General features: G+C 38.4%; 1 protein-coding gene across 2 annotated transcripts in view; it reads left to right on the top strand.

The window, feature by feature from the left end:
• LOC128782892 (nipped-B-like protein) overlaps positions 1 to 12,944 on the top strand; it is a 158,050-nt gene extending 145,106 nt beyond the window's left edge. The window contains exons 39-47 of one of the 2 annotated variants that reach the window (XM_053933401.1): positions 508 to 681; positions 1,213 to 1,403; positions 3,190 to 3,297; positions 7,488 to 7,688; positions 8,092 to 8,238; positions 9,808 to 10,103; positions 10,428 to 10,602; positions 11,246 to 11,431; positions 11,994 to 12,944. In XM_053933401.1, coding sequence (XP_053789376.1) covers positions 508 to 681; positions 1,213 to 1,403; positions 3,190 to 3,297; positions 7,488 to 7,688; positions 8,092 to 8,238; positions 9,808 to 10,103; positions 10,428 to 10,602; positions 11,246 to 11,431; positions 11,994 to 12,359 — 1,844 coding nt within the window. In that variant the 3' untranslated portion in view covers positions 12,360 to 12,944. Of the gene's footprint in view, positions 1 to 507; positions 682 to 1,212; positions 1,404 to 3,189; positions 3,298 to 7,487; positions 7,689 to 8,091; positions 8,239 to 9,807; positions 10,104 to 10,427; positions 10,603 to 11,245; positions 11,953 to 11,993 lie in introns of those variants that run through there. The other variant, XM_053933402.1, reaches the window with a different exon arrangement.
• The last annotated feature ends 9,436 nt before the right edge of the window (positions 12,945 to 22,380 follow it).

The following is a 22,380-nucleotide window of genomic DNA, read 5'->3' on the forward strand; positions in this document are numbered from 1 at the left end:
TAATAACAGCGAGAGGTCTAAATTTTATTTTATTGTGTTTGCTATATTTTTTCTTTTAAGATTTTATTGTTTAAATACCCAGGATATTTAGCAATTTTTCCACATTTTCTCTGTCTCCATATGAATAACTCTTCATAGCTTCAGCACAATGTTTTTCTCCAAATGTGTTAGAAAAACAATGAGTAATATTTTAGCAATGTTCCTCCCTTGCTCTTGGGAGACCTCCTAGTCATTGAGATGCAGACCAGTACACTGGACATGCTTCCAGACCTATATAACTCTTAGTTCAACTGCCCTGGGTTGAGACCCCATCTTTATCTATCAGACAGATAATAGAACTCCTTATAAGTTTAGAATGGTGTCCATATGAAAAAGCAATATTGTTTGTTAGCACTACACTTGGGAGGAGATAAATTTCATACCTCTATTTTGAAGAAAGACTTAAGAAGCAGAAATACAATTTCTAGTTAATAATATGGAATATTTCCTTTTTTCTTCCACCCTTAGGATTTGCATTTATACAACACCCAAGTTTAATGTTTGAACAGGAAGTGAAGACCCTGTACAACAGCATTCTTTCAGACAAGAACTGTTCAGTAAACTTAAAAATCCAGGTGTTAAAAAACCTTCAGACCTACTTGCAGGAGGAGGATACACGTATGCAGCAGGCAGACAGAGACTGTAAGTGCTGAGTTCTTCTGTGCTGAGGCAGGCAAAATCTAACTTTCTTGCATACAATTACTATATACATGAACTGAGTAATTTGTTATCTAATTAGTAATATTGTACACAAGATATCTTAGAATAATTTTCAAGAATTCATTATGTCCATAGGTATATTGAGGTATGTAGCTTATTATTTACTTTCAGGATGTATAAATCCTGAAAGCAATCCAGAATGCATAATTGCTGTAATGATGGTAGTAATACATTTTATCAAAATATTCTCTAAGGTTAATTAGCAGATACAAAATAAGAAATTGTAAAAAATAAAACCTTTATCGAGGAACGAGACTTTAAATTTGTGTGACTTTAATTTTTTTAAGTATATTTGCTATCAGACTGCTTTATGTTTCATGAGATCATAAACCCATTCTAAGATGGCTGAAATGTCTTCGTATTATAAAGCTTAACGATAAGTATGCATCAAATAATAGCAAAGTAAATTATTATACTGTGGTGAGTGTGCTATTGCTTTCATCCTTTTTACAGGGAAAAAAGTAGCAAAGCAGGAAGATCTGAAAGAAATGGGTGATATTTCCTCAGGGATGAGTAGTTCCATCATGCAGCTATATCTCAAACAGGTCCTTGAGGCTTTCTTTCATACCCAGTCCAGTGTACGCCACTTTGCTCTAAATGTCATTGCATTGACATTAAACCAGGGTCTCATCCATCCTGTTCAGGTATGGTAACCTTTTATGATGTGGATTTTTTTTTTTTTTTGGTCTTCAGGTTTCAGGGCTTTTTACACTTGCTAGATATATATTTAGTTTTTCTCTTGCAGCTATGTTACAGTAATCTCTTATTGTAGCAAGGGGCCTTTACAGAAAGCATATTTTGAAATTTAGATTCCAAATGCTGTATTTTCTTGTCTTTGGATCAAGATCTAAAAGCCCAGCGAGTGCCTAAAGTGCATGTGCAAATGTACATTGGAGCATATTTCTGTTACGAATTTCATGTGTATGCCAAGCTCTTTTCTTTAATTCTTTATCCTGAAAACTGTGACAGCTTGTCTCCACCTCAATTCCCATGTCCTCCAAACACTATGGAATTCCAGAGTCAATGTCAGAACTTGAGTTATCATCACCATTATTCTTTGCTTACATAATATTTTTGTAATTATTTGTTTATAACACAACCATTGTACATGTTCAGTCATAACTGGTGGTGTGTGGTTTGGGGTTTTTTTAAATGGCATTTTTTGTAGTGTAAATTGACTTTAGAGTTTGAGAGAACTGGAAATACTACCTGAAACTTCACACAACTTCTGTCACTTATAATACCTCCAAGTCTCAATGGATATCAGTGACCAGTGGTGTCTCTCAGAGGTCTATATTGGGATCAGTGTTATTTAATATCTTCATTAATGACACATACAAAGGGATTGACAGTACCCTCAGCAGGTTTGCAGATGACATGAAGCTGAGTGGTGGAGGTGACACACCTGAAGGACAGGGCCATCCAGAGGGACCTGGACAAGCTCAAGAAGTGGCCCATTGGAATCTCATGAGGTTTAACAAGACCAAGTGCTGGTGCTGCACCTTGGTCGGACAATCCCCAGGATTAATCCAGGCTGGAGGATGAACAGATCGAGAGCAGCCCTGGGGAGAGAGACTTGGGGGTGCTGGTTGGTGAGAGTCTGGACATGCCTCGTCCGTGTGTGCTGGCACTCAGAAACCCCCTGTGGGCTGGACTGATCCCACAGTGTGGGGAGCAGAGAAGGAGGGGATTCTGCCCCTCTGCTCTGGTGAGACCCCACCTGCAGTGCTGCCTCCAGCTCTGGGGTCCCCAACAGAGAAAGGACATGGACCTGTTGGAGCAAGTCCAGTGGAGGCACCAAGATGATCAGAGGGATTGAGCACCTCTGCTATGAGGAAAGGCTGAGAGAATTGGGATTGTTCAGCTTGGAGAAGGGAAGCTTTGGGGTGACCTAACTGTGAACTTCCAGGACCTGAAGGGAGCTAACAAGAAAGATGGAGAGGGACTTTTACAAGAGCATATAGTAAAAGGATGAGGAGAAATGGCTTCAAAGTGACAGGGAGTAGGATTAGATTAGCTATTAGGAAGAAATTCTTCCCTATGAGGATGGTGAGGCCCTGGAACAGGTTGCCCAAAGAAGCTGTGGCTGCCCCATCCCTGGAAGCATTCAAGGCCAGGTTGAACAGGGCTTGGAACAACCTGGTCTAGTGGAAGGTGTCCCTGCCCATGGCAGAGGGTTGGAACTAGATGACCTTTAAGGTCCTTTCCAACCCAAACTATTCTATGATTCTATGATAACACTGGTATTTTGTGTATTTTGTACTATTTGTTTGAAAAAAGTAGTCAGGTAGTAAGTTGCATAAAGCTTCCTATTCTAGTTTCTGCAGTAGTCAGAATATAACATAAAAAATACTGTAATAAAAGAGCAAAGAGTGAGAAAGACAAGATACAATGACTCTAAATAATAATCTCATTTGGTTTTTTTTCAAGTGTGTGCCGTACTTAATTGCTATGGGCACAGATCCAGAGCCTTCTATGCGAAACAAAGCTGACCAGCAATTGGTGGAAATAGACAAAAAGTATGCTGGGTTCATTCATGTAAGTAATTCTTTTATCATTTTACAAAATACTGTTGCATTCTCTGGTGACTCAACACTTGGATAGGCCTCAGCTGCAGAAAAATAATATAAATAACAAAGAATAACAATAACTATAAGCAGTTGTAAAGAAGATCCCAGCTCTTTCCCCTGATTGGAGATTTCTGTTTGTAGAAATAGAAAGGATATAATAATTTGAAGCATCTCTTCCAGTCTAAAAATTCCTTTAATTTATAATCCACAGTAGTGTTTTCCTCACTGAATAGTATGTTAAGAGCATTTATTTGATAAGAGGTAAGGACAGCTGTTTCATAATGTTTAGCAATGATTTTCCTGTATTAAGAGAGAGCACTTTGTAAAAGTAGAGGTCAGTATATATATATGTATTAAAACTTTAAGACATCAATGCTTTATAAATTATAATCTAAGCAGAAGGAACATAGGAAGATTTTAAGAACTGAGGGATCTTGCTGAAAGGAAAATCTGAGGGATAAGTGAAGACTTATGGAGTTCTGGCATGGTGACGATAGTTCTGCTAAAGATCTGAAATTGAGTTGCAGCACCCCCTCCTTATTTCAGAAGGCCTCAGTCTTAGTTCAGAGTGTATACTACATTGTGGGACTTTATAAATCTAATTGTATTCCACTGAAATTTGAGCATTGCATTGTTCATGGCATCTAAAGAGATACCTAACTGAAGTCAGACCTCATCACAGTCTACAACTCCCTTGTGAGGGGAAGAAGAGGGGCAGACACTGATCTCTTTGTGACCAGTGACAGGACTCGAACGAACAGCTGGAGCTGTGTCAAGGGAGGTTTAGGTTGGATATCAGGAAAAGGTCCTTTACCCAGAGGCTGGTCAAGCACTGGAACAGGCTCCACTGGGAACTGGTCACAGCATCAAGCCTGACAGAGTTCAAGAAGCATTTGGACAACTCTCTTGGCACATGATGTGATTCTTGGAGATGGTGCTGTGCATGGCCAGGATTTGGACTCGATGATCCTTGTGAGTCCCTTCCAACTCACCATATTCTGTGATTCTGTGAATTAAGTGGTGATTGGCGGCCATCTTGGCCACAATGACCACTCAGCAATCAAATTTAAAATCTCTGTTGCCAGGAGGGAAAGTGCCAGCAAAACCTCAACTCTAGTCATGAGGAGAGCAAACTTCGGGCTGCTCAGGGAAATATCAAGTAAGGTCCCCTGGGAAAATACTTTTGCAGGTGCTGGGTCCATCAGTGCTGCTCACTTTTTAAGCATCTCGTCCTAAGGGCACAGGAGCAGGCAATTCCCAGATGTCAGAAGTCAGGCAGGCAAGGCAGAAGGCCAGCGTGGCTGAACAGGAATCTTCTCTTGGAAATAAGGCTATAAAGGAAGGTGTGTACCCAGTGGATGCAAGGTCAGGTGGTATGGGAAGAATACAGAGATGCTGCTCGCCACTGTAGGGAGAAAATCTTTGTGGACAAAGCTCAACTGGAGTTGGACAGTTGTGCTGGTTCTGGCTGGGGTAGAGTTAATTTCCTTCCCAGAGGCTGGCATTGGGCTGTGTTGGGGTTTGTGTTGAACACAGAGTTGATAATACAGAGATGTTTTTGTTATTGCTGAGCTTGCACAGAGCCAAGGCCTTTTCTGCTCTTTGTACGCTGGGGAGGGAGCTGGGGATGAATGGGAAGTTGGGAGGGGACACAGCCTGGACAAGTGACCCCAACTGACCCAAGGAATATTCCAGACCATATGGCATTATGCTCAGTATGTAAAGTGGGGGGAAGAAGGAGGAAGGGGGGGACATTTGGAATGATGGTGTTCATCTTCCCAAGTCACCGTTCCACAACACACAGGATGGGGCCCTGCTCTCCTGGAGGTGGCTGAACACCTGCCTGCCCTTGGGAAGGGCTCAATGAATTTCTTGTTTTGCTTTGCTTGTGTGCGTGGCTTTTGCTTTTCTTGTTAAACTGACTTTCTTTCAAACCAGGAGTTTTCTGGCTTTTACCCTTCTGATTCTCCTTCCCATTCCACCAGGGTGGGGGTGGAGAGGGGGGTTGAGCAAGCAGCTGCATGGTGCTTAGTTTCCAGCTTGGCTTAAACCACGATTGTGGAGGGCAATAAAAAGAGCCCTTTTAAATGTCAGTAGTAAATGGCAGCGCAAAAATGACATCAGCCCATTCCATTATGAGAATGGTCACCTCACAAACAGGGACATGGACAAGACAGAGATGTTTAATGCTTTCTTTGCCTCTCTTTTCAACACCAGTGACAGACTAAGGGGGTCCCAGTGCCCTGAGCTGAAGGACCATGACTGTGAGAATGATCAACTCCCAGTCAACCCTGAAAATGTGTGGGTTCTGCTGTTCCAGCTGGATCCCTATAAGTCTATGGGGTGTGATGGGATTCATCCCAGGCTACTCAGAGCTGCTGATGTGATTCCAAAACCTCTCTCAATGATTTGTGAGTGGTCTTGGGAATCTGGAGAGGTCCCAGCTGACTGGAAGCTGGGGAATGTTGTCTCGATTTTCAAGAAGGGCAAGAAGGAGGCCTCCAGTCTCGCCTGTCAGTCTCACTTCAGTGCCTTGTAGAGTTATGGAGGAGATTATTCTGGGAGGTATTGAAAAGCACCTGAAGGACAGTGCAGTCATCAGTCACAGCCAGCACAGCTTCATGAGGGGAAAGTCCTGCTTATCAAACCTGATTTCCTTTTATGACAAGGTAACCCACCTGGTTGATCAAGGGAAGCCAGTTGATATAATCTTTTTGGATTTGAGCAAAGCTTTCGATACTGTCTCTCCCAGGATCCTTCTAGACAAAATGTCCAGACCCCAGCTGGATAAACACATCATGCGGTTGGGTGAGCAACTGGCTCACGGGTGGGGCACAAATGGTTATAGTGAATGGAGTGACATCAGACTGGCGGCCTGTCACTAGTGGGGTTCCACAGGGCTCTATCCTTGGCCCTGAGCTCTTCAACATCTTCATTAATGACCTGGACACAGGACTGGAAGGGATACTGAGCAAGATCGCAGACAATACAAAACTGGGAGGAACTGTTGACCCCACTGAAGGCAGGGAAGCCCTGCAGAGAGACCTTGACCAATTAGAGGACTAGGCAGTCACCAACCATATGAAGTTTAACAAGGGCAAGTGCCAAATTCTTCTCCTGGGATGGGGCAACTGTGGATGTACAGACAGACTGGGGAATGAGAGGCTGGAGAGCAGCTGTGGGAAGGGACCTGAGGGTCCTGATCGTTGACAAGTTGAATATGAGTCAGCGGTGCCCTGGCAGCCAGGAGGGCCAACTGTGTCCTGGGGGGCATCAGGCACAGCATCACCAGCAGGTCAGAGGGGATTGTCCCACTCTGCTCTGCACTGGGGAAGCCTCATCTTAAGTCCTGGGGACAATTTTGGTCACCACAATATAAGGATATAAAGCTATTAGAGACCATCCAAAGGAGAGCACAAGGATGGTGAAGGGCCTTGAGAGGAAGCCATATGAGGTGCAGCTGAGGGCGCTTGGTCTGTTCAGCTGAGGGGAAACCTCATTGCAGTCTATAACTTCCTCATTAAGGGAAGAGGAGGGGCAAACACTGATCTCTCTTCTGTGGTGACCAGTGACAGGACTTAAGGGAAGAGCTGGAGCTGTGTCAGGGGAAGGTTAAGTTGGATAGTAGGAAAAGGTTCTTCACCCAGAGGGTGGTCAGGAACTGAACAGGCTCCCCAGAGCAGTCGTCATGGCCCCAACACTACCAGAGTTTAAGAACTGTTTGGACAAACTCTCAGGCACAGTGTGGGATTATTGGGGTGTCCTGCGCAGGGCCGGGAGGTGGACTTGATGATCCTTGTGAGTCTCTTCCAATTCAGGATATTCTATGAATCTATGATTCTTGAAAATTCTTTAAATTTGGGTACCTGGCTGTAGTTGGTAAACAGATCATCTGTATGTTTCTAACACAGAAGCAGTTCACAATACATTTTGATCTCTACCACAAATTCTGTTTAAATCTGTATGCTTTCTCAAAAGGCAGTAGTGCACCTCAGTGCGTGTTTAAAAGTTAAACTTCAGATGAGGAACCACTTAAAGGGAAAAAAGATTAAAAAGTGGCTAGAAGTTTCTGTTGTCTGGCATTTGTTTACTTTCCACTTTCAGTGTTACTGCTTGAAAGCAATGATTTAAATAAAAATAAGTACTTTTCCATTTCAGATGAAAGCAGTGGCTGGTATGAAGATGTCTTACCAGGTACAACAGGCAATCAATACCTGCCCACAGGATCCTGTGAGAGGTTTTAGACATGATGAATCATCCAATGCATTGTGTTCACACCTATACTCCATGATTCGAGGGAACCGTCAACACAGACGAGCATTTCTCATTTCCTTACTCAACCTCTTTGATGATACTGCAGTAAGCACCACATTTCCTTCACTTAAAAAAATACCATTGCAAGCTTAAATTCTCCTTTTGTAATATATTTTTATGACATAATTATTGATAGCTTTATTTCTCTAAGGTACTTTGTTTTGCTTTATAATATAAGGTATTTACCTAATAGAATGCATTACTCACTTTTGCATCATTCAATATCTTTCTGTACTCAGTTTAGGTTGTTTAGGAATAATGTATCTTTAGGTATGATTAAATTTTGCACATATATATATGTTGTTTAGAGTGCGTTTGGGGGGAATGTAGAATAAAATTTGTGATTTTTTTTGTTTGTTTGTTTTGTTTTAAACTGTTAGGAACACAGGATAAGTGTATAATAAGATATTTGTATGTATATTTATATGTACTTTTTTTTAACTTCCAGAAAACAGAGGTGAATATGCTCTTGTATATAGCAGACAATCTAGCCTGTTTTCCTTATCAAACACAGGAAGAGCCACTGTTTATAATGCATCATATAGACATTACATTATCAGTTTCTGGTAGCAACCTACTACAGTCATTTAAAGAGGTATGTGCATTTATATTTTAGTATATTTATTATGGTGGCAGCATAAGCTTCTATATAATTTGGTCAATTTTTCAGTGAATACAGTACCATTATTATGATATGGACCAGTATTGTTAGTTTGTAACTGGTAGTTAAAAAACAACCCTTTCTGTTCTGACCTGTATCTGGCAGACACTAGTTGAAATTTTTCCTTATATTGCTGCTTATGTTATTAAAAATGAATGACAATTTTTGAGATATTAATATTAAATTATATAATTCCCTAATATTTCTGAATTGGAATTAATAATAATTGCATGCATAATTTTAATAACAAAATCCCATTTTCTTTTTCTTTTGTTGTCAAGTAGCTGATGGCAGTGCCAAGTGTGTCACCTAGGAGAATTTAAATACATTATTTATTGCAAGAAAAGAGTATGCAATATGTATTTTCTTAAGGTAGCATATAAGAACCCCAGTAATGGTATAGCATCTGTTGCTATGGCAATACACAATCCTGTAAGAAAAAGGCCTTTGTTTCTTGTACTGTGTCCAGTTTTGGGCTGCTTAGGACAGGAGAGATATGGAGCTCCTGGAGTGGGTCCGGCAGAGGCTGTGAGGATGATTAAGGGACTGGAGTACCTCTCTTATGAGGAAAGGCTGAGGGAGTTGGGGCTGTTCAGCCTCAAGAGGAGTCATCTGTCAGGGGACCTTATTCTGTGATTCTTAAAGACTTCAGTGTCTTCATTTCCTGGACAACTTTAACAGTAGAAGGTCCAAACTGTCAGGAAACAAACCCATTTCTAGAATTTCGAATCTGACTAGTAAGTACAAGTCAGAGTTGATACCTGGAAAGAACACTGCTTTGAATTCTCACCCTACCAAAGTCAATTTTTAATTTGCTAGAAAAAGACAGCACATCCTTTAAATGGGGGACCAGTATGTAGAGGATGAAATCCTGCTTGGGACATCTTAAGTTCTGTGTTATGAAAAAGCATACTATGTGCAGTAATAATGCAGGTATGAAATTCTGTAGCTCTACAAGTAGTAGAACTGGATATTATTAATACTGTATATGCTGATTTGAGGGGCTCTCTGGTCAGCAGTGTAATTAGTGTCATAGGATTTTAACAGAGAGAAGGATTAAAACCAGCTTGGACTAGTTTGTACCAATGTACATATGGAAATATATGTAACATGCAAAAATTATATTCAGGTGAAAAAAAAAGAAATTTTCTTCATGATTTATTTTATTTGGCTTTTACTTCATTTTACTGTCTCCGATAACAAACTTGAGCAGTCTTTTTAAGAATAACATACCAGTGGAGTACTTCTTGCTTCAGTTCTTTCTGTAACCACCTTGCAAAAAAAAGTGGACTTTGGATCAATTTTTCAGGGACCTTGAATTCAGCTTTTTTTTTGTCATAAATTATTTTAATCTTTGAATATAAAGTTGTGAAAATCAAGTTATGAATTAATAACATTGTTCAGGGAATTTTTCCTAATTTAAGTCAATAATGATTTTTTAGAAATGTACATGATGCTACTTACCCTAATTTTGGAATGTGTGTTAACTTCTCTGTCTCACAGTCTATGGTGAAAGACAAAAAAAAGGAAAGAAAGCCTTCATCAGACGAGGAGACTGACAGTGACAGTAACAGTGGTAGTGAGAGCAAAAGTGAGGAGGAAGCTTCTAAGCCTCGGAGGTTACGGAAACGAGTAAACTCTGATTCAGATTCTGATGAAGAAAATGATATAAATGCTGTGATGAAATGTTTACCAGAAAATTCAGCTCCTTTAATTGAATTTGCAAATGTCTCCCAAGGCATATTATTACTTTTGATGCTGAAACAGCATTTAAAGAACCTCTGTGGATTCTCTGATAGGTAAGGATATTTAGACAATAGGCCGTCTTGTTATCTAGTGAGTTCTTCGTAAGGATTAAGTTTGGAAGAAGTTGGAGGGAGGTGTTTAGTTGATTGTTAATAATTGCAGTAGATTTGTATAAGAGAAAAACATAAATAGAATTGGTTGGATGTAATGAAACTGGCTTAGAAAACGTAATGATTTCATTTCTTACCAGGATGTCTATTACATACAGAATGGTTAAAATATAACTACTTATATTGAATATTTTAAAAAACTTTTCCTTGAAATAGTTTTGGACTTTGCTTAAAAGCTCTTTCTTCCCTTTTGTTTTCTTTAAACAGTAAAATTCAGAAATATTCTCCATCTGAATCTGCAAAAGTGTATGATAAAGCTATAAACAGGAAGACAGGAGTACATTTCCATCCAAAACAAACTCTGGATTTTCTGCGGAGTGATATGGCTAATTCTAAGATCACTGAAGAAGTGAAGAGGAGTATAGTAAAACAGTACTTAGATGTAAGTAAAATTGCTTTGCAGAAAATCTGAAATCCTTTCAAACTAGGTAACAGTGTAAACTTGAAAGTAGATGCTGATGTATTGGAAGAAGATTTCAAAATGTTACATTTCTGGTAATCTTTTGTGATGGATCTATGATAACTCGCAATTTCCTTTCAGGATGTTTAACAGTATTACCTTTCAAAGTATTCTAATAAAGTTAAACACAATAAAACTTAATTTCAACTGAAGGATATTTATCTTTGCAGAGTATTTTCTAATTTCTGGTATCCATCTTGTATAACTCTACCATATAACTTGTTCACTTTATCCCTGACTGTTTCTGTCATAGGAACAGAGACTAGATCTAGTGTATTTACCCTTTTTTTTTCTTTTTTCTTTTCCAATTCTTTAAAATATTAACTAGAGAAAACTTGCAATTTTGGAAACACAGGAAGAAAGGTTTTACATATCTACTAGAAAATGAAAGTAAAATATTTGTAGAACAAAACACAAGCTGTTGAAGTTGGACATTTTCTGCCATTTGTTTTACACTGTTTCTTTAACTTTTCATTTGTTTTTTATTTAATGTCATGTGATATGAATGTCTGGTTCTAAAGTTTGAATGTAAACTTCTCTGTTTTTTGGGGGGTTTATTTAATAGTTCAAGCTCCTTATGGAACATTTGGATCCTGATGAAGAGGAAGAAGATGGAGAGGTGTCAGCTAGCACAAATGCTCGGAACAAAGCAATTACCTCACTTCTTGGGGGAGGCAGCCCTAAAAACAATGCAGCTGAGACAGAGGATGATGAAAGTGATGGGGAGGATAGAGGAGGAGGCACTTCAGGGGTGAGGCGGAGGAGGAGTCAACGTATTTCACAGCGTATTACGTAAAATTATTTTTATGTGATTATAAATGTCAGTCTATTATATTAAATGTACACCAAGTAATGTAATCAACATGAAAAAAAGCATTTTGTAGATAGAGATTCTCTACTTAACCATTTATACAAGTTTTGTAGAAAGTTTAACAGAAAAGACAATAAAAAAAACACAAACTAGAAAATGAGATTTATCCCATATAAAAATTTATTAATTTTCCTTTGGAATGTACTGTGTGTTATCCTTTTTATTGTTGCCAAGTTTTTATGTAGCTTTATGATTCGTGTGTATATATAATTTTATATATCAATAAGAGATAAAGACACGGGTACAAATTAAGAGTATGTGGTTTTACAAGGATATGTTAACCCCTTGGCGCTGGCGGTCGCGGTGCGTCTCATTGCCGGCAATGGAATGTGTGCCGGGGAATCCCAACTCCCGGCGTCAAGGGATTAAAAGCAATAAAAGCAATAATTTCACTAAAGTTCTTTTGTGTAACACTTGGTCTTTTTTCCCCCCAATGTTTTAGTCATTGAGAAGGTCAAAACGAAATTCAGACTCTACAGAGTTGGCAGCACAGATGAATGAAAGTGTTGATGTCATGGATGTCATCGCTATTTGCTGTCCAAAGTACAAAGACCGACCACAAATTGCAAGAGTAGTACAGAAAACCAGCAATGGCTTCAGTGTTCAGTGGATGGCAGGCTCCTACAGTGGCTCCTGGACTGAGGCTAAGCGCCGTGATGGCCGCAAACTGGTGCCTTGGGTAGACACTATTAAAGAGTCAGACATTATTTACAAAAAAATTGCTCTAACGAGTGCTAATAAGCTGACTAATAAAGTTGTTCAAAATTTACGATCGCTGTATGCTGCCAAGGATGGAACTACCAGCTAATGAATTTGTACACACAGCCAAATTTACAAGAATTGAAATAACAGAAAAACTTGAGATATCAACTTTCTGGCAAAAAAAAAAAAAAAAAGAAATCAGTTAAATGAAGAGTAAGAATGGAATCTGGGACGCAAGAAAAAAGAAGGAAATATTTGGTAAACATTTATGTGGGAGCTTCCTTCGCTGTTGTGCAGCAGAAACTTCTCAGTTCATTTTTACTCCCACTGTATTATAGTTTAAAAAATTGTTTATACCTTGAAAAAAACCTTTCTGTTAAAAAAAATAAACAAGTGAATGTTGGAAATTAGTCTGTTAATGTTCTTAATAAAGTGTTCTTGGAGTTTAACCTAGCAGCGGATGGCTTTCTTTAGCGTAGCCCAGTTTCCAGGGAAGCATTGTTTTTACAGGCTGTAAACTGGCAGAATCTCCCGGATATATAATTTTTTCTGTTGAGGGAAAAAAAACCCGCATGCAGTATCTATGACCTATCTGCAGGAGGAGTTTTTGTAAATGTAGATTTTGATGTATTAGGTCACCCTGAAATAATACAAGAAAAGGGATCCCCAGCAAATCTGGTGGAATGCATACTGCAATAAATTTTTTTACTTCTCTTTGTTACTTGTCTGTTTCCATTTGAATTTCTTATTGTAAAGATCTGTTTAAATCCATTTATATTATTTTGCGGTCTTTTATGTAAAATTTACTATATTAGTGGTTTTCAAAACAAGACAAAATATTGTTTACACAGTTTTATAGGCTTTCTTAATAACTGATATCTTTTTATTATTTTTATCCCTTAAAGGGTGTAAACACAAGTTAACTCCAGGGATTTATTGTATCCTGCAGTATTTAGTATTAACTATATGATTTAGCACTGTGCCAAACACATTTTCAAGAGTACATTTTGATATGAAAAGAAAATATAGTTTATTCCTTGTATGCTTCAATTTCTTTCTAATGCTGTCCAAATGGTAATTTATGATAGTTTAAATTTGGGGAAAGCTGAATGACTATTTTGCTTAGGCTAACTGGCCATGTACGCATTTCTCTGGGTTAATATAGAGAGGCTTGTGTCAAGAAGAGCTAGCTACCAGTATCTGAGGAGTGAATGGGTATGAGTCTGGGCAATTATGTTACATTCCTTCACAAATGAATTTTTTAAAAAATATTTGTATATTAGCCTATTTTTTTTACTAATTGAAAGATGCTCTCACATTTTGTAAATTGAAAAAGTACTACTGAAAACTTTCAGAAGCATTTGTTTTGACTACGTTGCCACAAGCCTTTCACAAGCAGTTTGCCTATCCAGAGAGTAACAAAACCAGCAGATTTTCAAACAAAAAAATCTAAAACAACTGAACTTTCTAGGGACATATAAACCCTGCTGTGTTTTCAAATATGTTTATCTAAAACAGTTGTTCCTTATTAAGTAAAGCTTTCTCTTATGTTTATTTTCTTTTATGAATTTAATATGTGGTAGGAGACTTTTAATTAAACTAGCTTGCGTAATTCTAATACATTATTCGATTTGTGAGGAATAGTATCAGTATTCCAAAATATTCTCATGTACAGAAAAAGCATTAAACCTAATTGATTAATAACTCCTCAGAATCTAGTTAGTAATTGTCCCCATGGGAAATGCCTTTTTACTGTTTCACCACTGAAATTTTTCTAAACAGAAATATTTTCTCTCCATTTTGTTTTCACAATTAATGGTGTTTTCTTCACCATGCAAAAAGCCGTATCTTATGCTAAAATGGAGGTTCTTAAAGTAGGGAGAAGCAGAAAAAACAGATGTTACCCCTGCAGTTCTGGAAGCAGGACATTTTTGTACCAAACGATGAAATACTGTATTTCTCAGGGCTAGGAGCGGCTTTTATAGTGGGCATTTCATACTTTGAGAATATGTCGTATGATATGTCACATTACTAGTAGGAAGAGTTAAAAATACTTCACAAGGAAACTACTCAATGATTAAGAAAAAGAATTTCAAACAGATGCAGTCTAAAATGATGTCACTAGTCTGTTAGACATTTCTGATGCTATTTATATTACAGAATCTTATTTTTAATAGGTAATACAGATGTTTCCTTGTTCATAAACAATTTGTTTCCTGGTCATGTGACTTTCCCAATAGCAAAGAGTGGCTTTTTATTTCAAATTGTTTGGTATTTATTAGAATAAAATTATCAGAAATAAATTATAATTAAACAATAGAAACCTGAAGTCTAAAGCTGTCTTAGTTGAAAGGATTTGGACAATTACTATATTGTGTAATATGTCAAAGGGCATACATGCTCCTTGATAGTATCTGTTAGCTATACTAAATAATATAAACTTATAAAATTAACTCTAGACTATTGAATAATATTTTCACTAGTTAAGAGTTGAATTTTCCCCTTCTGTACTACCCAGAGTAATATCTAACTTTGTTTTGCCTATCACAAGCATTCAGATTACTTGCTGTGGAAAAAAAATGCAGCAGAGTTAATTTTTGGCAAGCAAATCAAATTCCTGTTAGCTATGTATAACATGGGCTGATTATTTTCAGAGATTTGAAATAGAAAGCCCAAGGCTGCAGCTGTAATCTATGCAGCGCACTCAGTCTCTGAGTAGCAGTCGTGGATTTTACCAACATGAACCACATTGTTGACAGCAGCACATACCAAGATTAGGGGGGTTTTAACATAAAAAAAAGATTTTTAAAAAAGTGCTGCATTGCAGTAATTGACACAATAACATTTTACCCCTTTGTGTTTACATAGCCTTATAGTATTTTTTTCACTGTATGGCTATAGATTTTTACATACATAACTATAAAAATTATTGGGTTTTTTTGTCTTTGAGTACAAGTTCTGTACATGGAAACTTGTTGCAATAGCTTACCTAACAAAGGGATATTTTCAAGGTTTTAGAATTAACACTAACCATATTGTACTCTTTAAGAAAAGACAGACAATTCCACAATCTAAATAAATAATAATTATTATCTCAAATCTTCCACTTCAGTGCTGTAAAATTGCAGAATAATTATTATTTTCATTATCTGCAGCTATTAAAAAACCACAATTATGACAAAACTAATTACAAATAAGTATTTTTCTAAATGATTCAGTATGCCCTTCTGTATTTTTTTAAGTTCTCTATTGCTTATATTAACGGCTCCCAACATGTATAAAGGTAGGCGTGGACAATATTTCGCATAAGTATTTTAGTGAGGTGTGGCCATTAAAAAGCTATTTAAAATTTAAATCAAACTGCACCCTTTGTTTTGCTGTTGTGTCACCAGTGAGAATATTGTCACTGTGAAATAATTGGATTCTGCTAAACATTAGCTCCAACACAAAGTACCTTTTAAGACTGAAATAGTCCTTAAATGTATTTGTGGCTCATGACAAAAAAAAATTGTGATCGGGTCTGACTCATCTGGTGTTAGTGAAACAGAAGGATGTTCTGCCTAAATGCAGGTGTTAATGCTCTAAGGTAATGAATGGATCAGTTCAATTGATTCTTACTGTAAAGATAAAACATTTTAACTCTGACCCACAGACAGATATTAATGGAGTTGAACTCAAGCACTTTTGTTATGTGCCCAGCACTCCGAAGTCTCATGTGATAGAAATAGCAAGAACCCAAGGCACAAATTTTCTTCCACTCACTGAAGAGCCTCGTTGTCATGGTTTAACTAAGCCCCAAATGGATGCTCACTCACTTTCCCTTGAGTGTAATGGGGAGAAAATCAGAAGGGTAAAAGTCAGAAAACTCCTGGGTTGAGAGAATGTCAGTTTAACGAGGAAAGCAAAAGCTGCACACACAGGCAAAGCAAAACAAGAAATTCATTGAGCCCTTCCCAAGGGCAGGCAGGTGTTCAGCCACCTCCAGGAGAGCAGGGCCCCATCCTGTGGAACGGTGACTTGGGAAGATGAACACCATCACTCCAAATGTCCCCCCCTTTCTCCTTCTTCCCCCCATTATATATACTAAGCATGATGTCACATGGTCTGAAATATCCCTTTGGTTAGTTGGGGTCACCTGTCCAGGCTGTGTCCCCTCCCAACCTCCCACATACTCCTAGTCTCCTCCCCAATTTGGCTGTACAAGGAGCAGAAAAGGCCTTGGATCCGTGTAAGTGCTGTTCAGCAATAATGAAAACATCCCTGAAATATCAACATGACAAATACAAAAATGGAATGGCAAGTCTTTATCAGTATTTCAGTGACTATTTTAAAAAATTGTTTTGACTTCAAAAGAGCTTTTCTCCATAACTATACTTAGTGAAGCTGTGCTGAAAGGCACATATTTTTGTTTTGAAAAAAAGGTATCCTAGTTCCTAAAAGCTAGAACAGTGATTTAACTGATTTCTACCTCCCCACGGGATTGACTATTAAACAGAATCCTACTTCTGTGTTTGTAAGGTAGCCTGTCTTTTGGAAGCTGTAGTTATGAGCACTAAACCATTTCACATGGCTTTGACTGCCAGGTTTGGATAGAAACCCCCCCACATTTTTTTGGTCAGTTCATTTTCAAAGCACTTCCTTCTTGCTCTTCCTCCAAAATATCTTCTGCATTTTTTTTTACCTTTCCCTTATTTGCAGTACTCTACTCAATTATAGAAGGCTACAAAATTTGTTGGAAATAACCCATGTCTGTCACTACAGTTAGTTTTAAGAAACCATACAGGGACTCATCTCTTTCTTATTTTGAATTAATAAGTACAGAAGTACAGACTGAAGAATTATCCATTATTTGGACAACAGCCTTCTATCTCTCTTTTACTTGTTTACTTCTCTTGTAAGGGTTTCTGCTAGTACAGAAAAAATACAGAACCTGAATGGCACTTAAATGGCTATAAGCCAGAAATACATATGTAGAGAAGAAATTTAATGGATTTGTGCTTCCTGCTTAGACTAAATGTGGTCTTTGAGCACAGGCAAAGAAAGTGCAATTCCTTGAGAAAATCAATTTGTTTCATATTCATGAGAATTTTTTTATTCTGAAGAGTTCTATGTGGAGATGAATTTTTAAATTCAATGTCAGCCTTGAGCATCTCCCATCTGATGCATCCCTGCAGTTCTGAACAGTACCACTTAATCTACATAGAAAACAATAGGTCAGATTCAAGTAGTACTAAATTCTCCGTGTTTTGGATGACTCATTGTCACCGTTGAGGCAGGATGGAAACAGAATGACTCCAATTCAGAAGGCAAGAAATGAACTGATTTATTTCAAATGCACCGCTCTTTTATAGGGAACATCGTGCAGACCAATTTCATTGTTCTTAAAGTAAAAACATCTCACACCATTGGTGCACTCTGAATGACGCACGGTGGCAGAACATATCTATAAACAATGTGAACAACAAGAGAGATAGAGAATTATTTACATTCCTTTGAAACACTTTCCCAGGCCCAGCCTGGTTAGAAACCTCTCTCTTTCTCTCTGACTGAACTGAGAATACCCATAACTCATCTCTTCTTTTTATTTGCTGTCTGTTATGAAGGGAGACGGGAGAGCTTGGACAAGTCCATGCCTCTGGCAGGAGACAGTAGCTTTACTGAGGCGTCCAGCACCCCAAAACCACTCTTGCTCACAAGTTCTTAATAATGACTTATCAGGCCTACTACAACATGATTTATTGAATAGACCAAGGAAAACGGACATAAGACTTAGACAGACTTACTACCAGGATAGCACAAAAAGAACTACTAGTAAAGATACAGTGCACGATTATAGAGGTACCTTATGTTACAACTAGTAAAGAAATAGTATAGATTAAGAGTCAATGTCACTTATCAACAAATGATAGCGGTGTGCAGAGAATCTCCTAATTTCTCTCAATCCCCCAGGGAAGTAACTTGATGTGACTGTCTTTGTCATCAAGAAGAATTCTCTAACACTCAGAGAGTGTAGAAGAGATTTCTGATTTCATGAAAATCATAGTGGTCTTTTATAGTTGTAAAAATGCTTGTGTTCTGCAGTCACTAATTTTAGTTTTTCCTTTCTCACCATTCAAGTCAGGATGTGTATTGCTGGCTAAGGAGGTTCTCAGCAGAGATAATTCATCACATGACAAACCATTCCAGTCTGATTTTAGCCATATGTGGTGGGGAGATAAGGTTTTGCTGTATCAGGGGGTGAAAGGTCCTGCCACACTGTCCAAAACTACTGGTTGGAAATAAAAATGAACATAGGAATATTTACACATTTTATAAAATTCTTTGTTCCAACCAGCTTGGTAGTAGGTCAGAAAACTCAAAATTTTAACAAAAAAAAAATATTTTAGAATCCATCACCATTTGTGATTATTTGATATGAGAAATTAAGTCCACACTTAAGTTGAATTTTAAAAAAATTAATAAAGGACAATAGGGGACAAAATCAATAAAGCAAAAGTCACAGCGCTGGGTGCGTAGCTGTAGCCAGAGGCACACCAGCTAACCATAGCAACCCTTCTTATAGACCCTTTCTATTTCATTGGTCAAATACATATTCATAAGGATTATGCATATTAAAACATTTCTTTGAACTCGTTTACATGTTCCAGGAACTCTTTAGCATGGCCCCTCCTCTGAGCTGCCTTTTTAGAGCATGTGCAGTAATCTTGGATGTGGTTTTGAGGGTCATGTGTCACCCCCCACAATGGCCTCCTGTTCCATGGTTTCAGCAGGTGAGAGTTGTTGATAGCTGAAGTGTCAGTAGCAGGGGCCCTCATCACGCCCGTTCCTCAAATGTTATCTGACCACGCAGACAGTTTAGCTATTTCAGTTATTGCAAGTTAACCACAAGTACTCTAAATCAACATCAGCTACTTTACAAATATGTCTGGGTTATTTTAATTATTGCCAGTTAGCTACAAAAATAAAAGCATTAGTGTGAAAAACACCAATCACTTGTTTTTTAAAATCTTAAAAGTTTATTAGTAATAAAATAGTTATTAAAAATAGTAATAAAATTAGAGTAATAAAAATTTGGACAATGAGGATTAGGACACGACGAGACAATAAAAAGCAAAGAATTGCGGACATCCGGATGTTTTTGGGCACTAAGCTGCCAAAAACATGCCTTATGAACAAAGGAATAACCCTTAAAAGCAATAGCCTGTTGCATATTCATATATCTCATACATGATGCATAAATTCCTTGCAAATTAAGAATTTTTCTGGTTTTTGTCAACTTCTTCCCCTTAATCCTCATGGTTCCATAAAGACGGAGAGAAGGTGGAAGAATGTTTGCCTTTCTGATAAGGAGGCTGTAACTCTTCAGGTTTTGTGTTGCTGTTATCTCTGTGTGAAGAGTTTCTTGATTATCTCATCTCTTTCTTGATCTAGTAAAAAAATATCTTACATCGCAGAGTTTCTATTTTAACATTATGTTGTAACCTAAAGCTATATTTAACACACTACTTAAAAAGGATGGATACAGTATTACAAAATAACCCTCCATAATACATATGGTATTCAATTTAATATTTGCAAAGAGCCAGTCATAAAATATGCATTTTTCACAATTAATTATTTCACAACTATAGCTACTTCTGCAAGAGTTAACATTATATTATAATGCACAGCGCATGGCATCCACTTTAATATTTGTGAAAGTCAAAACTATGTGTTTATCACATTTGATTAAACTTGTGCCCAGTTGTCAGGGATTTCTAGAAAGGTAGAAATTTATTCCTTAAATAACTTATTCATGAAATAATTGACTCCTCCAAAAATTCTGTCTGCCATGTTCTCAAAGTATCAGTGGTATTTTAAAACCAAAACACCACAAGGAAGGGGGGAGATTATGTTCTTGTCTTAATTTTAGACAATTTTATGAGGCGGAAACTCTGAAATAAGTTACCTCCCCTTAGTTTTCAACCTCTCTCCTCTACCAATGAGGAGAGACAAATGTGGAAATATATAAGTGAAAAAATAACAGTTTACTTAAATAAAATAGCAATAACCAATCTATACAAAGGTGCTGAGTCACGTGCCTCCCCCAGAAACAAAGAAAACAAGGTGGCAGCCACCCAGGCAGCCCATGTGGCCCAGAGGACAAAAGACAAGATGGCAGAGTCCCATCTCTGGACCACATGGCTGAGAGAGAGAAAAAAGGAAACAACACAGCAAGCGATCCTCTGTATTTAAAGCAAACACCCTCCCCACTGAAATGAACAGGGCTAATGCCTTTATTAATGTTCAGCTCTTTATTAAAAAGATCAGCTGGGCAGAGGGCTCGACATGGAGCTCGCCCCCGCGGTTGTAGCTTTCCCAGATGGCCAAAAGGAAGGAGGCGTGCAGAGTCTGTCACTGAAGTCCAGAGCAGCAGCTGTCCCTTCTTCTTTCCTTGTGGCACACCGGTGGCCAGAGGGTGAGGAGGCGTGGCATGCAGAGTCTGTTGCTGAAGTCCAGAACAACAGCTGTCCCCGCTCCTTCCCTGGTGGCAGCACCAGGGCTCTCTCTCTGTCTCTGTCTCACTGCTTCTCATAGCCTAACCTAGTCTATTCTTTCTTAGGTGATGGCGACGGGTAAAAGTCAATCAGGGGATGTGTTTCCCTGTGCCCTCAGCTAGGGCATTTGTCTAGACTCCTCTACTGTGTTCAGTTTTTGATTTATAGTCTTTTTATCTCCTAAAAATACTCCCATGATCTTAAGGGTTTTTTTATTTGCATGTTAGTCCCAGAATGGCAGCGTGGAGGGGTGGGAGGCCAGTTATCTCCAGGTAATTTAGAGAAAACAAACAGAGCAATTAGCTAATTAGTATTTCAATATCGGTACTTAGCTAGAGTTAGTAGTTTTTTTTTAGCGTTGCCATGGGAACTAAGAAGGCCCTGCCCGCATCTCTGGGGAACACGTGGAAACTGTTCATTACAAATCCCTCCTCTATTTCTTTGATCGGGCTTAAGCCCACATCAACTTACAGTCTTTGGCTTTTGAGGGCTACCTTCTTCTGGCATTTGTATGCTTTTACTTATGTCTGATGGTAATTCTCCTGTTCTTTAGAAAGCAAGTAAGACTTAATAATATTCTAATTAAATTTTTTTCACTTAACTCCTTTGGCTAAAGAACACTTAGTCTTATTAAACAATTACCAAGTACTTAAACCTTTACTATGGTACTTTAACTCAGAAACAGTTATTAACACCTTACTGTATATCAGTCTCTAGCAAGTCTTCTTTAAAGTTAATTTTAGGTCCTCTGGTTTCTTAATTACTGTCCATGCACAAGAGGAGGCGGGTGACACTGTTGGGTCTGGTCTGGCATCCGGGGGTGGGACAGGTCCTTTGACTCTGGTGACGTGGGTCCAGCCTTTTTCTTGGGCCCGCACCACAGTGTGTGTGGTGAGTAGCACCTGGAAAGGTCCTTCGAATTTGGGGGTTAATGGAGTGGTAGTGTTCCAGGACTTTATCAACACCCAATCCCCAGGACTGATGTTGTGGGCATTGGCGTCCAGAGGGGAAGTTTGGGAGAGATACCCCTTCGTTCGGAGGCCTTCTAGAGATTTTCCTATGACCTCTAAATATTTCTGAGTTGCTGCCTCCCCTTCCAGATAATCTGCTGTACTGAAAGGGGTGATTAAAAAAAGGGAGTCCAAACATTATTTCATAGGGAGAGACCCCTATGTCAGACCAAGGTCTGGTTCTGATGCGCAAGAGAGCGAGAGGTAAACACCTGAGCCAATTCATCTTTGTTTCTTCAATTAATTAACACATTTTTAAGAGTTCTATTCATCCTTTCCTCTCTTCTAGAGCTTTGAGGATGTCATGGGGTGTGCAACCTCCACCTTATCCCCAGAGCTTTTGTTACTTGATGTAAAGTTTGAGCGACAAAATGTGGACCTCGGTCCAAGTCAATGTTATTGACTAGCCCGTATCGTGATATGATGTTTTCTAAGATTATTCTTGCAACTTTCTGCGCAGTTTCCTTTTTGGTTGGGAAAGCCTCCACCCAGTGAGTGAGGTGATCTATGATCACTAGTAAATGTTTGTACTTTAATTTTCCCTTGCAGGGTCAACTTTTGGGCTTCTTTTATCAGGATA

This window comes from Vidua chalybeata, assembly GCF_026979565.1.
Source record: "Vidua chalybeata isolate OUT-0048 chromosome W unlocalized genomic scaffold, bVidCha1 merged haplotype SUPER_W_unloc_4, whole genome shotgun sequence".
Lineage (NCBI taxonomy): Eukaryota > Metazoa > Chordata > Aves > Passeriformes > Viduidae > Vidua > Vidua chalybeata.